Source organism: Pholcus phalangioides, unplaced genomic scaffold (assembly GCF_987345545.1).
Source record: "Pholcus phalangioides strain wild (caught in Gottingen) unplaced genomic scaffold, Ppha-v1.0 ptg000013l_1, whole genome shotgun sequence".
NCBI lineage: Eukaryota > Metazoa > Arthropoda > Arachnida > Araneae > Pholcidae > Pholcus > Pholcus phalangioides.
In genome coordinates, this window is record NW_028301606.1 from 22,982,355 (window position 1) to 22,998,717 (window position 16,363).

The following is a 16,363-nucleotide window of genomic DNA, read 5'->3' on the forward strand; positions in this document are numbered from 1 at the left end:
ATCTCCTGTTGTCCTTCTGCCATTGTATATTAATAGCTGGAAATCACACAAATGGAGTTACGGCCGAAAAAATCAACAAACACACACACACACAATCTCAGAACAAAAATAAAGGGGGGATCCTCGCGGAGTAGAGAGGTCAACTTTTATGAAATCGGTTTGATAAATTTACTCGGAATCTATTAAAGAGATTGAATGCCTTATAATGATAATAACGATGATAATAGAATCATTTTTCTGTGCGAACCTCGACGCTTTGTTCGTATACGTCCGATGAGAACCGGAAGCGTATAGTTATATAGACGGTTTGTCCTCCTGTACACAGAGATAATGGTTTTCGCTGATCTCTGATTTTTTTGCTTCTTTTTCTTTTAAAGCACGTTATACGGACTGAATGCTAATATTGATTTTGAGAAAGGTTATGAAAGAACGGAAGGGGGACCAATTTCTACTAAAGTTTGGGGTCTTGATAATTATCTTTTTTTTTTCTGTGACTTTTTTTTGGATCCTGGGTGCCGACGTTGCTATACGGCCTACCTAATAACTTCACTAATTTTCGAGTCGCGAGCACCGTCAGTATTCATCACTTTAGAGAAAAATGACTACGTATATAACAACTGATTTACTATTATCCGCTAGGGAGGGGGGTTCAGATGTGGCAGTGATTCCAGTGCTGCCAAGGGGTAGTAGGGGATATAGGAGTAGGATCCACCAATTCAATATAGGCCTGAAGGACATTTGCTCCTCACTTGGGGTCACGTTCTTGGAGCTTCCCGCATTTACCGATAGGTGGCTTCGTTCGGATGGGATCCATCTAAATAAGAGAGGGGTCTGGGAGGTTTACGATAGTCTTAGGTCAGGTTTTTTACTCCCAGACCACGTAGTCGGGAATGCGGGTTAGTTAATGATAATCACAACAGTACTGACGGGGAATTACCCACCTCTGACTTGGATGGCTTCTCGATTGACAACAAACCACCGGGCAAATTAAAATGTGTGTTAATAAATGCCAGGAGCTTGGGTAACAAGAAAGATTTTTTAGAAACTATGATAGTTGTGGAGGACTTGGATCTTATAGCCATTACAGAATCTTGGGCAAACGATGGGGATGAATCTTTCTTACACATCTCCGGATACGATACTTTTTTGAGAAATAGATCTGATAGGAAAGGGGGTGGAGTGTTGATATACGTGAAATCATGTTTGAAGGCTAGAGAGTGTAACGTGCAGAGAAGTGATATTGAAACCATATGGGTTGAACTTGAGAACAAAAGACGTCATAAGCTTATTGTTGGGGTTTGTTACAATCCACCGAATAGGGATCAAAATTATATCGCCAAAATGCATGATGAAATTTCCTACATGTGTAAGCGAAAGAGGGTTCTCATACTAGGGGATTTCAATTACCCGGGTATTGATTGGGAGAACCTTTCATCTGGAAATCAGTATGAAAGAGACTTTCTTAAGTTGGTGCTCGAAAATTTTTTGTATCAGCATGTATCAGAAGCCACTAGGGGTACTGCTATTTTGGATTTAGTTCTTACTAGTTCTGAGGATCTAGTTGAACATGTTTCGGTGGGGGAAGAGTTTTCTTCCAGTGATCATCGTATCGTCAGATTTCTCTGTAACTTTTCCTCGGGTAAGGTTGATAACAAAAGACTGGTTCCTTGTTTTCGGAGAACTAACTTTGATGTTTTGCGAAGAAGGTTAGCGGAAGTTTTCAAAGACCGGTTGGAATCAGTAGGGGTGGTAAGTCAATGGGAAGAATTTAGTACGAAGCTGTCCTCTGTTTTGCACGACGTCATACCCTTTGTTCGAAAAAAGCGTGTTTGTACATCACACCCTCTATGGTTCACGGATAGCGTGCGGAACCTTTATCTTGAAAAGAAAAGAGCATTCAGAGAGTATAAAAGTGGACGAGGTGACCTATCATTGTTTACTGATAAAAGAAGACTGTTGAAGAAAGCGATAAGGGATAGTAAAAAGCAAGTTGAATCTAGGTTGGCAGATAACATTGGCTCTGACCCAAAATCATTTTTTCGATACGTCAATAATGGATGTAAGGGGACAGTTGGCCCCCTCTCGATAGGAGGCTCAAAAGTAGAGAGCAATGTAGGCATGTGTAGTGCTTTCAATGACTTTTTCGCGTCGGTTTTTAATGGAGATAATGATATTCGATATACGGGTGTTGCATGGGGTAATAAAACGCTCAACGATATTCAAGTGGAAGACGTGGAGGTCCTAAATCTTCTAAGAAATGTATGTGCAAGCAAAGCACCAGGACCAGATGATATCTATCCCAGGGTTCTCAGGGAAGGTGCTAATGAATTGTTGGGGCCAGTCGCACAGATATACAGGAGTAGTGTTGCTGAGGGTATCGTCCCGAGAGATTGGAAACTGGCTAACGTTGTTCCTATATTTAAGAAGGGTAGTAGAGAAGTGGTGTCTAATTATCGTCCAGTGAGTTTGACGAGCTCCCTCTCGAAAATTTTGGAAATTATCATCAAAAGGCAGTTTGTGAAGTGGATAGACGAGAATAATGTATTGTCGGATAATCAGCATGGGTTCAGGAAGGGGAAGTCATGTGTAACTAACCTCCTTTGCTTCTATGATTACGTGACTAAGGCTTTGGGTAAGAGCAAAAATGTCGACGTGGTTTACCTTGATTTCCAGAAGGCATTCGATCGGGTCCAACATGGCAGACTCTTGAAGCGTTTACACGAGATTGGAATAGGGGGCAACTTGCTGAATTGGATAGAATCGTGGTTAAGAGATAGGTCGCAACGAGTTATGGTGAACGGGGAATTCTCTGGTTGGACAGACGTCACAAGTGGAGTTCCTCAGGGAAGTGTCCTTGGCCCCATACTTTTTTCACTTTTTATCGATAAACTCGATCAGGGTATCGATGGAATTACTAGCAAATTCGCAGATGATGTGAAGCTAATGGGGGTAATCGGGAATGAAAGCGATAGGGAGTTGCTCCAGACCAACTTAAACAAGATTGCAGCATGGGCAAATGAATGGAGCATGACGTTTAGCGTAGATAAGTGCATGGTCGCTCATTTTGGTTCGAACAACCCACGGTTCTCTTACGAGTTGAATGGTGTCACTATCCCGGATGCAACTAGAGTCACCGATTTGGGAATTCTCATTGACGAGCGACTTAAGTTTTCTGAACATTGTTCAGCGGTTGTCAAAAAATCGAATAGAATGCTTGGTCTCATTTTCAAAAAGGTCTCTTCGCGTTCTCCTAAAGTCATTCTTCCGCTTTTTCGAGGCTTAGTTCGTCCTGGACTGGAGTATGCTGTAAGGTTTTGGAGACCATACCTACAGAGGGACATAGACTTGGTTGAAGGGGTGCAGAGAAGAGCTACGCGTGTCCTTATTGGCACACAGGGCTTGAGTTATGAAGAAAGACTTCATTTTTTGAATATGTTTACATTGGATGAACGCAGGTGTCGAGGAGATATGATCGAAGTGTTCAAAATTTTCAATGGGATGGATAGGATGGACCATGAACTTTTAGTACACCGCCAATCGACTGCTGTTACAAGGGGACACCAGTATCGATTGGTGAGGGACAATGCAAGGTTATGGTGTCGCAGGGAATTTTTCTCCAATAGGGTTGTTAATAAATGGAATAGCTTACCCCCGGAGGTAGTAAATTGTAACACAATTGACACGTTTAAAAAGAAATACGATAAACATGTTGGGGTAAATCGGGAAGCTATCCATTCTTAGAATAAGACAACCATAAGTATTCTTTATGGGCATTGTATAATATTTTATCATGTGTATATATTGTTTGTAATTTGTGTTAATTGCATTTTTAATTGGGTTGCTGTATTTTTGAAACATATGACAACCATATTTTTATGGGCATCTTTTTATCAGCCACCTCGTTGGGCATTTTGCCTGTTGTGGTGTTGTATTTGTATTTGTATTTGTATTTGACGTAAATCAAGGGTGCTCAACCTTTAGCAGAGTGCGGACCACTTCGTTGGTTTGCAAGCGTGTCGTGGGCTACTTAAGTGATCTGTAGGCGTGTCGCGGATCACTTGGGCGATCTGTAAATATGTACCGCGGATCACTTACGTGATCTGTAAATATTCCACGGGTCATTTAAGTAATCTGGGAATGTGCCGCGGGCCATTTAAGTGAAGTGAAACTGCACCGCTGGTCACTTAAGTGGTCCGTAAATTGTGCTGTGGACGACCACTTAAAGGGCCTGGGACTGTGCCGGAGGTTCACTCAAGGAATCTGTGAATATGCCGCTGTATAAGGTATCTAGAAATGTGCCGCGGGACACTTGAGTGATGTGGAAACTGTCACTTCGGTGATCTGTAAGTGTGTCGTTTAGATTTGAGGATGCGGGTCGCATCAGATGACTCCGAGGGCCACAGGTTGAGAATAATCCTTCGATTAGGGTGTTTGATTGGGGGTGCTGGTCCAATCACAATCATCGAACACTCTTATGTGTTTCAGTGAGCAGCGTAGAAAGAGGTTTGATCGCCGTGGGTGAAGATTCATACTTGGGGCCCTGATTCAAACAGAGGGACCCTAAATTATTTCGGACTTTCTCTCTTTTTTTTTAGGATGCTCAAATGTTTTGTATAAGTATTTTTCACCATTTCCGTACATTCCACTTGTATATGTATTACATTCCTAGTTTAAATACCAACCTTTTATCCCAAAAGTGTCTAAAATAGGGTCTTAAAGAGGCGAATTTTTTTTTTTTTTGAAGTACTTGTGTGTTGAATCGAATTCGTCTCGAAATGGTTGCACCTATTGCATCAAATCATATTATTTTAAATTTTTTAAAATGTTTTACAAGCTTGAGTAAAGTGCGAATTCCATGCCAAATATGCTTTTATTGGATTGTAAATTCCGAAAATTCAGCTGCGACCCCCAAATTTAACAATACGATCGACTTCGTGACCCATCGGCCAATTTTTAATCTGAAATTCTTATTAACTATTATTCCTCATTAATAAAATGTTTAATTTTCAAAATTTGTAAGACACCTGTTGGTGGCGTCTTGAAAGTTTGAGCCTGAGCCCAGAGCACCTAATCACTCCCTGACAATGTTTGGCGACGCAGATTTTGAGAACCACTGTTTTAACCGAATTGTAAGTGGATTTTAATGGCCCATCTAAGGAGTCCCTGCACTTAAGTGACAAGTAGCACAGTTGCAGAGCACTTAAGTGGTCCGCGGTGCAGCATAGGTTGAGAAAAGCTGTGTTAATAAGACATAAGGCATATATTTTCTGTATGACATATTTATAAATTCATAAGAATTTGCTTTATTAAGCAAATCAACATGAAATACTCGATCAATGCATTTTAATCGGTTTTATAACCCCTAATACATATGCGCTCAACCCATGGTCCACGGGCCAAATGTGGCACTCGGAGTCATCTGATGTGATCCGTGACCTCAAACTTAATTTTGCGAAAGTGAACAAAGTTGCACACTTACAGATCACGTAAGTGACCTACCGCACAATTCCAGAGCACACTTATACAGCCTGTGGCACAATTACAGATCACGTAAGTGACCTACCGCACAGTTCCAGAGCACACTTATACAGCCTGTGGCACAATTACAGATGATACGTGGCACATTTACAGAGCACTTGAATTGTGTGTGACACAGTTTAATATCACTCAAGTGACTCGCGACATATTTACATACTACTTGAGTGACCCATGGCATAGTTCTAGAGCACTTGAGAAGACCCGACGCATTTCCAGATCATTTAAGTGAACCACGGTGCATTTATAAATCACTTAATTATAATCACTGGCACGTGGCACAGTGCCACGTCACTCAAATGGACCGCGACACATTTACAAATCACTCAAGTGACCTACGCCATATTTACAGATCACTTAAGTGACAAGTAGCACAGTTGCAGAACACTTAAGTGGTCCGCGGTGCAGTTCCACATCACTCAAGTTACACGTGGCGCAGCTCTAGATCACTCAGGTTGCCCGCGGCACATTCCCAGATCAATTAAGTGACCAACCACACATTCACAGATCACTCGAGTGGCCCGCGACGTTTTCAAATAAACGGAGTGGCCCGCACTCTCCTGAAAACTGACACCCCCCCCCCGCGCATAACATTTTAAGCACCGTCCACCCTCCTCGAATTCGCCTGAGACAAGCCATACTAAAAATCGAAGTATCCGGCTGGAAATGATAACATGAATGTCACACAGAAATTGCGTCGAACAGTAGTTAATGAATATTTTCAAATGTGCATTATATTATTTATATACACGTGAATGAAATTACATGAATTATACGCCAAATTATGTATAGAATATCCGTCTGATGATTCTCCACACTTTTAATGAGGAGCAACATGCATGATTTCGTTGCCGAAATACCCCCCCAGCCGAAAAAAGAAAAAACAACAGCACCTGCAACAAAAATCATCAATGATTCGCCAGTTCAGCAACCCCATGAGAGGAAAAATAAAAGGATGAAATCGCATGACATCAAGACTATCACCATGTCCAACCACCTGCTCTACATTATTAAAAAGGGCAATTGACTTCTTCTTTATATGCAATTTTATTCACATTAAAAGTCTTTTTCATACTTATATAATTCATTCCCCCCCCCCCCATCAGATTCATATACGAACACACGATTCTTATATTATAAACGTATTTTTTTTTTCAATATATATCATCTATTAATCAATTTTCTCCATCGGAGATTTCAGCGAGTTAAGTCACGGAATGCGTGAATACATAAAGAGGATGTTCATCATTATGACGTGGACACGAGTTATTATTTTGAATTCTTTTATTATCATTACAGCTATTCATTCGCTTAATGTTTTCGGTTATTAATAGTGAATATTCTTTACATAATGGTTTTGCATGACTTATGTCAGTGCCAATTCTGTGTTTGTAGAGGTAGGAAATAATAAATAAATAAATAAAAGACTTTCATTTATGTAATAGCAGGTGAAGTGTCACGACATCTGAAGAGGTCGGTAAACTTCAGTACGAGTCATTCGGAAGAGTCATTTTTATGTCAATAGGAAAATGATGACTTTATTTGTGTATAGCGCACAATAATCCTGGAGATGATTTCTAGAGTTCATAACAGAAATTGCACTAAATCTTGGGAAATTTTGTTTCTTATTTAAATAAGAGTTTTCAATCACATACTCACATTATTAGGGCTCGGGTTTCTATGACGGCGTCTTACGCTACTTTTACGCGATAGATCATTTCTTTTCTTGATTTTCAGTGATTTTGTGGTATTTTTTTGGCAATTCTGGGGCATTTTTTATGATTTTCAGAATTTAAAGCATAAATTCATATTTTATAGGCATTTTATATAATTTCAGCTGAGCAATGAAGCCGTATTTACCTCCCCCCCTCCCCAAGCTCACTATTAGCTTCACTTCCAAAATTCGCAATTTTTCGACCATGTTAGCAATGATTGACGATTTTACTTACCATTGGTGTCGTTTATGACAATTACTGGTGATTGTAGCAACAATTGGCAACTTTGTGTGTGTGCCTTTGGCATCATTTTGGACGATGAGTGACGATTTCCCGTGATTTCCTTCAGGAAATATGGTCAGCCTATTCATAAAGGCTTATTACTTTCAGGTTTTTACGACATATTTTAAGTTTTCTTAGGGCAAAAATGCATTTTTTTATGGAGCATATTCTGTCGGTTTTTATGTCTAAAATCCTAGCCCTACTCAGTATTGTGCGTTGAGAACCACTGTCCTAGGCCCTAGGGTAAGAGCTTCAATGACTAAATTACCCGTGTTATCTTACACACGTGGCGTATTCAAATCTGCGATACTTTTGGATTGTTTTAATGACGTGACTTATCATTGCCGTAACTAGTCTGGGGCACTGCTCCTGGGACCCAAGCCGAAGGGAGAGCCCCAAAAAAGTTGACATTTGTTTTGCATAATAATTATCCTTCCAGGAGGGGCCCCAAGGAAAAGTTTTGCCCCGGGGCCACGAGAAGGCACACTATGGCTCCTGAGCAACAGGAGAGGTGCTGAAAATATGCCTTGCATGGGTGAAAATTTCAAGCCACCCCATCCACAACACATAACATGTAACAAACCAGAGAGACATATTGCAATGTTTTTTCCTACAGGGTGCCGGCACCCATTTTTTCAGATGTATGTTGCTATGATGCATAGAGGGGGGAGGGAGTACAATTTCCAAGAATCAATTGGAAACTGTACCAATAAAGAGGTGCACGACGGATCAGGGCCGTCTTAAGAGTATCATTGGCCCCCGGGCCAATTGATTTTTCTGAGGCCCTAACCAAACAATTCTCGAAAATTTCAACCAGATCTCATTTTCGTGAGGCCCCTCTTTGCTTGAGGCCCCCGGGCCGTGCCCAGGTGGACCCATGCCTTAAGACGGCACTGCGACGGATGCTTATTGAAGATCTGAATCACAGAAGTGTGTAGAAATGGGAGCAAATGTTCAGATATAATCTTCAAAAAACAGTAAAACATCCTAAAAATCTCCAAGTCAAGAGCGACGAAGACCAAGTACAGAAATTTCAAAATACGATGCATATTCTCATTAACCCTTCGTAGCTCAAAAATACCTTCTAAATTATTTGTTATTTTCTTAAAGACGAGTCAGCTTATCGACTTTGATTACAGCAACCCGTGTTTCCCTTCGAGAAAAGCCATAATTCATGAGTCATGCAATGATTCAAGATTCGAGAAAACAAAATGTGCTGATGATCATCTTTATAGCACGGAAACGTTCTACAACAACAGCATATGTAAAAGTATGTTAAATTAAAAATAAATGCCACGCATTTTTTTTCTATATGTTCTCTTCCCTTCTTTTCTTGACAATATATTTCTAATCGGTTACGAATCAATATTGTATTCAAGAAAAACAAACCCGTTAGCTGGAATGTTTGCATGTAAACAACCATAACGCGTCTAATTTTAGTGGAATCTCTTTTAAATGGCATTAAATTTTCCTCATGGGAAAATAAGAGAATCTCTCATTAATAGATATCGGGGGAGAGAGAGGGAACGTGTTGTTTTGCACCTGGAAAAGGGCTGAGTATGCAAAAAATAGAAACTCTAAGCCTACGAACGAAAACAGCAACATGTTTATGAATTGAAGCGTCGCATCTCGCTATTTTCACCTGTTTTTGCTCTACAGTCCGAAAAACACACGTTCGCCTTTCGCCCTTTATTTTTAACGTTATTCTTATTTATACGTGTATTTCACTTTTGCTTCCCAAACAAACGTTTCCTGTTGCTTAGGCTCACGGAATCACGTTTTGCCCTCGTGTTTCTTGTATACGCTACACGAGACTACCACCGTACGTCCTGATAGTAGAAGAAAGAAGTATAATATTTCTTTTATTCTGCGAAGATTCACTGAAAGAGTCCCGGGTGTGGGGTAAAATTTTGTTCCTCAAAATTCTAGTCCCCGTGTTTCAGAATCCGTTCGAAATAGGTAGGAAAAGGCATGGCAAGGCTCCAGCCCTGGGGCCCGGGATGATTTTCATTATTATTTTTTGTTTTTTACACTATAAAGGGGCCCGTGAAAGTCTGGTCAGGGGGCCCGCAGAAGATCCCAGCCTAGGGGCCCCACTCTAGGATGTGGGGGCCATGGGCAAAGGCATTCAATTTCGCAAGGAATCAAATTATCACCCCTAAGACAAGGATGGTTGTTGTATGCAGAGGCGCATTTATGGTTTTGCCGCCCTTCTATTCTAATTTTCTTGACTACTCCTTCCTCGAATTCGCCACCCCCGCTTAGCTCCCCCCCCCCCAACTTTCTTTCTTTCTTTCGAACCGAGCACAGCTCAGGTCTATCACCATCTATGGGCAACTTACTACCTAGTGAGTTGTGCCGGAAGTATAACTGTGTGTGTACCTAACAGTCTGAGTGTGTATGTTGTGTTGTGTTTTATTTTTCAGTGCTGTCATCTACATTTCAGAAGTGAAGTGAGTGATGTGTTATGATTGAATTACATTTGTACTGCTTGTAGGTCTGTTGCTCTCTGTGTGGCGAGACTTTTTATACGGGAGATCGGCTCGCATTCACACCTTGAAGTTGGGAACCGCAGCCCTCCCCCCACTACTGCAAATACACCCATGTCACTCTTTTGGTCACTCCCATGCTCCCACACTCTCTAAGTCACTTTTGTGGTCGCTCACTGACTCTAGCTGTCTGGGCAGATGCAGATTTGTTGAGGATTATACAAATTTTGCCACCCTTCTCCCATTCTACTAATTTTCTTGGCCACTCATTCCTCAAATCCCCCCCCCTCTGAAACTTCCTCCAAGGGCTATAGCCCACTAATTCCCCCTCACTCTCGAAAATCACAGTACAAATTCACATTATCACGAGGCCTCCTGACTCGAATGAGCTTGAGCCTTGTGATCGTGGAATGCGATCCTTGAAGTAGCGCTTCATCCCCTCCCCGCCTCCATTGGCAATTTTTCAGTTATAAATGGTAGGCGCCCGCGTGGCGTGGTGTTAAGATGCTCGTCTACCACCGTGAAGTTTGCTAATAGGTCCCAGGTTCGAACCGGGGGAAGAATATTGGTAAGATATTTTCCTTAACGAGCTTGAGGTGATCACCGGTAGATGGCAGTAAATTGCACTATAGCGATATATGGCCTGAGTTGGTGTGTGGTGAAGTAGTTATAAATGACAACTTAGCTTACCTTAGACAGTTTTTTTGGCTCCGTCATTTACGATGGGTCCGCCCCCCCCCCAGCGAATCTCCAACCATGGAAAAAGGTAATCTTTTTTATACAACAATTGAGCATGGGGCTCATGCTTGCCAGGGCCGGCCCCCTTCAGTTGGAGCCTGCTGCGGCCGCGTAGTTCACAGAATTCAAGATCAGGCCCTTCTTGCATGCGAAGCTTCAGCCGGTGATTTGTGGCTGAAGTAAACAACTTCACCAATTGTGCTTTATCCACCAATGTCAGCATCACAATGAAAGCCTTATGTAAGAGCCAGTAACAGGAAAATTCAGAAATGAACTGTTTTTCGCACACCCTGCATTTTATAGGACTGTGTTTTGCACAATTCTAGTGATTTGATTTCGTGCAGCGCGCTCTATGACAAAAATTGAACTAATTTTTTTCTGTACCAAAAAAAAAAATCCTCTTTCGTGACAAACTTTTTTCGCAAATCGCATTCGAATACACCAGTTCCTTCCATTTTTATGAATTTTTAAACTATTTACGCATTTTTGGGGCGCCATCTACTAAACTGAAACATTTGTGAAGTAAAATTCTCTATAAATGAAATGAAATATTGAAATAATTAGCTAATCCGTAAATATATCTTAAGGCTTATAATGAAACCTCGCTACAGCGGTACTCAATATAACGGTAAATCCCGCAAGAGATAATTTTTGAAGAGATTTTGAAGCTGCTAAAGCAGGGCCGCGACTTGGTCAATAACGCATTTTGGCACCCCCGTGTAGTTTTGAAGGAAAGGTTGAAGAGTGAAAGGTGCTTCCCCCACCCCTTCTGGTCCGACGCCTGGAGCACCAGACCCGCCTGCTCCCTCCTCTAGTTGTGGCTCTGGGAGGTGGAGGGGGGGGGGAACGAATAATGGAAATCCCCCCCCCCCACACACACACACAGGACTCCCTTAGATCAAAGTTGAGCACGGCGTACAAAATCTGATAAATTATTTATCAATTATGTAAAACTCCATGTTCATTAAATGATAATCATGCGGTTCCGAATGATTGCCTCATGATTTAAATAAACCGTAGCCAATATCCACAGCAGGGGCTTATCACGCTCCTGGAAAAAAAAACAAAAAAACAATGTACACCGTGTTGTCCAAAAAAAAAGTAATTCCTATCACGACTCACATGCTCGTCCCCACAAGCTTTCTTCGGACCCCCATTTCCCTCTCAAAGAAATCTTCGAAATGTTCTTCGTGCTCAAATATAATTTTTTTTTTTTTTGTTTCACTGCCTTATGTATTATTGTTATCGGAAATATCTTGTCTGATTGATATTCACTGGACACGATTCTTGTTTTTGTTCAATCATCCGTGTGTGTGTGTGTGTGTTTATAATTCGGCGCGTCTTGTCGGAGTTGGGGGCCCCCCAGTGCCGACCATTACACAACAGAACAATCGCTGCTTTGTTTCACATGTTGGAAAAAAAAAAAGAAACCCTCCACCCCGTTGCCTATAATAATAATAATAATAATTCCAGATCTGGTTCGTACATTTCATTTCCCCCCCCCCCTCTATATAGCACTTGTTTCCATCATCATCAGCATCATCAGGCTTGACCGTGCAACTCTCGAGGGCCCCCTTCCCTTCATCATCATGAATCCTCGACATATCGTGCTGTGACGTGCACGCGCGAGCAAAAGCATATCCTCACATCAACTACACCATCTCTTCTCCCACCCCGACCTCTCTTCCTTCTCCCATATGGCTCTTGTGTGTGTGTGTGTGTGTGTGTTTTGTTTCCCCCCCACCCTGAATCCGGCTGAACTCAAGGGCGAATGGTTACCGTGAGAGGGCGACACAGTCGGATTCACGAACAGCTGACTCTGTTGCTAGGCGTTTACCATCTAGATATGGTGATCGCCTTTACTGGCGATGTTTTTCCGTTTTCGTCGCCAAAATCGTCAAGTTTTGTGTGTGTGTGGTTAGTAATATTTCTTCAAAATGGAAAGAATCGAACTTAATTTTGTAATCCATGCGCACAAAATTATTGTTTTTAACGTGAAATATGTGAACCTAATTTTTTTGTATTTGATTTCGGATCCCGAATTGTACTAGACGGGACTCTGGAACAAATCAGGCTCCGTCATAGGCACCGTACACTCCACATAGGAACCTAGGGGCTGAAATCATTTGAGCCCCCCCCCCGCCCGCCAATAAATTTTGGTAAAGGGGCTGAGCCCCCTCCAAAACAATGCAATACACCTTCAGTCTCCTGCATACGCACTTCAGTCCCGTATATACGGGCATTGCTGTCTTAAAGCATGGGCCCATCCGGGCACGGCCCGGGGGCCTCAAGAGAATAGGGGCCTCAGAAAAATAAGAAGTAGAATTCTGCAAAATGAGTAGTAGAATGAGAAAAATGAGTAGTAGAATGAGAAAAATGAGTAGTAGAGTCGAAAATTTGCCTGGTAGGGTCTCAGAAAATCACTTGGTCCGGGGGCCCATGATGCTATTTTAGCCGGCTCTGTTAAACGGGAAGACCGACAACTTTCAGCGACACCCCCACCCCCATTTTTCTTCATGTCACGCCTGTTTGCTGCTTAGGCTCAGGCATGACCGCCCCCACAAGGGTAGGGATAACGGGGCTATATCCCTTGGGCCTCGGACAACCTCGGGATATTTTGACAATAATCATAAATTTTTGTTTTTTCATGCTATAAAAGCGCTATGTAAGGGCCCGTGGAAATTCCGCAAAGGGGGCAGGTTGGGAGCTTTGGAGGACTTCCAGGTCATGATTTTGCAGGGGGCCCTTGAAAAGATTCATCGCGGGGGGGGGGGGGGGGTATTTCGCATTTGAAAGAGGGTCATTTGTTCATTTTTTTTCTCGTGAAACAATTACTTTATAGGGGAGCGGGCCACCCAGACAAAGAGTCCTACCTCCAGAAAGTGAAAACTCTGGTTAGGGCCATGCCCCCCCCCCCCCCCACAATTGCAGGGCTGAGAGAGCTCTAGTCCTGGGCTTCGAGACGATTCTAATCTTTTTTTGGGGGGGGGTTTCATACCATAAATTCACTTTACAGGAGGTCCTTCAAGGATCTTAGCCAGGGGATCTGGCTGCAAGATGTGGGAGCCACCACGGTTAGGGCCCGTTCCTCGCGAGTCCCTTTTTTAGGCAAATCTGAATTTTTGAAATGTATGAAATACAGAAGGCAACCGCAGTTTAGGGGAAGAGGGGGGGTGAAATTTTTTAGGCCCTAAGCACTTGCCCCGATGCAGGGCCACAACTAGATGCTTGATCACTCGGGGCAAATGCGCATTTTGGCGCCCCCCTTGTAATGTTGAACGAGAGGTTTGAGAATAAAATTTGCGCTCCTCAGGTCCAGCGCCCATGGCACGAGACCCAGCCTGCTCCCCCCAAGTTGCGACCATAGGCGGAGATAGACTTGGAAGTCTGTGGGGGCAAGGTCATTATTGCTGGGGGGGCACGATGATGATGATGTCAATTCACATATACATATATACATTAGATCAGTCGACTCCACCTTTGATGCTGGGGGGGCAATGCCCCCCCCCCCCCCCCCGTATCTCCGCTCATGGTTGCGACCCTGCCCCGATGGCAAATGCGAGAAACCCGACCCTGCAATGGTTCTAGCAATGACGTGTACCCGAGTCTTGATTGCATCAGACCCATTACACATTGAAGAGAACGGTACGATTTTAGGCGATTTTTGGCGTTAATGATTTGGCGATGTTTTTCCCCCCCATCATGCTACCAGCTCTTTAACAGCTGCAACCCTGTTGTTACCAGGTGAGAGACGTGACAAGAGAGAGAGCGAGAGAGGATCATTGTTGTTAGCGGCAGCTCTTCACACCGGCTGGATCCGTATTCGTGCTGCTTCTTTAATCATTGAAGACTGTGATCAATTACAAATCGGTTAATTTGCATTTTTTTTTTTAATTTTAATGTTCAGAAACACTGTAGCTACTTTGCATTTTTGTTGAGTGATACGTGCTTGGATAATCCTAGTCCAGTTTGTTGTCGTACAGTTGATGTTATAACGTTTTTTGGTAAGTTGTTTACTGTAAGGGGGTCCCTTTAAAAAAAAGTGCTTTATATGTTTTTGCATGAAAATCATGATCTTTGATGTTTATTTGTCAATAATCCAAAACTCTTATCGGACCGGAAATCAATTTTATTGGATTGTCGGAGTGCTCGAATGATTTTGATGAGTTAAATGATATGACTTTATGCTATTTTCAGTTGTCAATCTCTAAATTTCATTTGACATTTGATACTGATGTGCTTTTGATACTCGGTCATATTTTGGAAATAGTTCAATTGCTATATTTTTGAATACTCGTCACTCAATGAAGCCATTGTTTCAGAGGACAATAATTTCCGCCTTTGTTGTGAAGAGCATTTCTATAAACCATTGTTTCGAAGAAGTAACTACTATTTTAACTACTATTTCAGAGAATGATTCCAAACTACTGCTTCCCACAACGAAAATTTTATAAAGAATATTCATGAATGTTTGAACCTCTGTTAAAAAGAACATTTAGTCCACAGTCCATTGTTATGAATACGTTTTTAAACTATTGTTTCATTTCAAAGAACATGTTTTAAAACATTGCTTTAATATTCTAACATTCAGAAAATAAATTATATTGTTGCAAAAACTATTGTTGCAAAAAAGAACATTTAGTCCATAAACCATTGTTGTGAAGAACATGTTTTTAACTATTGTTTCGAAAAGAAATTATCATTATAATTATATATATGCTTCAAAGAATATTGGTTCTGAAATTGTTATTGAAAAACAACATTCAGATAATTAAATTCAGGGGACAAAAATTTGAAACATTGTTGCAAATAATATTACATTTAACCCATGAAAAACATTGTTGTGAAGAAAGTTTTTTCATCTATTGTTTCAAGAACATTTCTATTAAAGATTAGTTTGATAAATGTTCTGAAGCATTGTTTCAAAGCAATTTTTTTAAACCATTGTTTAAAAAAAGTTTTTCAAACTAATATTTCAAAGAATGTGTTTTTAACTACTATTTCGGAACATTTCTATAAACTATTGTTTCAAACATGTTTTGAAACATTGCTTCGATACTGCTTTTGAAATTGTTGAGAACATGTTTTCCCTTTAAAACGATTCTTTCGAATATCATTTCTTAAAACCTTTACTGAGAACTTTTTTTAAATCCTTGTAAGTTTTTTTTGTTACTGAAATTATTGTTAAAAACTTTACCTTTTTACAATTATTGTTCGGAAAATTGTAAAATGAAGTTCACACACAGTTTAAATTACGGATCATATTAATAATTGCAGTTTTTTTTTCAATATAACTTACCATTGCATATTTGTTTATTGCAGTAAAATTCACCATGGTACAGCTGGTATGTCCATGCTTGAATGTAAGGATACATGTTAAAGGACCATCTGTGCAGCTACAAGATTCTTGTGCTCTTAATTTGTCTGAGGATGCCCTAACTGATAATTTCTTCTCGTCCCAAGTGTATGATGTTTTGTTGGATTTGGGAGGGGTGACAAAGGTAAGTGTCTTAATAACATCCATAGGAAATGTGTTCAGGATGAGAATTTTCTTTTTATTGAAAAAATTGCGAATATCTTGAGTAAAAATTGCTAAGTACAGTA

The 16,363-nt window shown here is 41.2% G+C and overlaps 1 protein-coding gene across 8 annotated transcripts in view; it reads left to right on the forward strand.

The window, feature by feature from the left end:
* LOC149078793 (uncharacterized) overlaps positions 1-16,363 on the forward strand; it is a 99,346-nt gene that overhangs the window by 56,807 nt on the left and 26,176 nt on the right. For 4 of the 8 annotated variants that reach the window (XM_089240909.1, XM_089240907.1, XM_089240911.1 and 1 more), the window contains exon 2: positions 16,082-16,260. In XM_089240909.1, coding sequence (XP_089097035.1) covers positions 16,093-16,260 — 168 coding nt within the window. In that variant the 5' untranslated portion in view covers positions 16,082-16,092. Of the gene's footprint in view, positions 1-14,513; positions 14,764-16,081; positions 16,261-16,363 lie in introns of those variants that run through there. The other 4 variants (XM_089240910.1, XM_089240908.1, XM_089240906.1 and 1 more) reach the window with 4 other exon arrangements.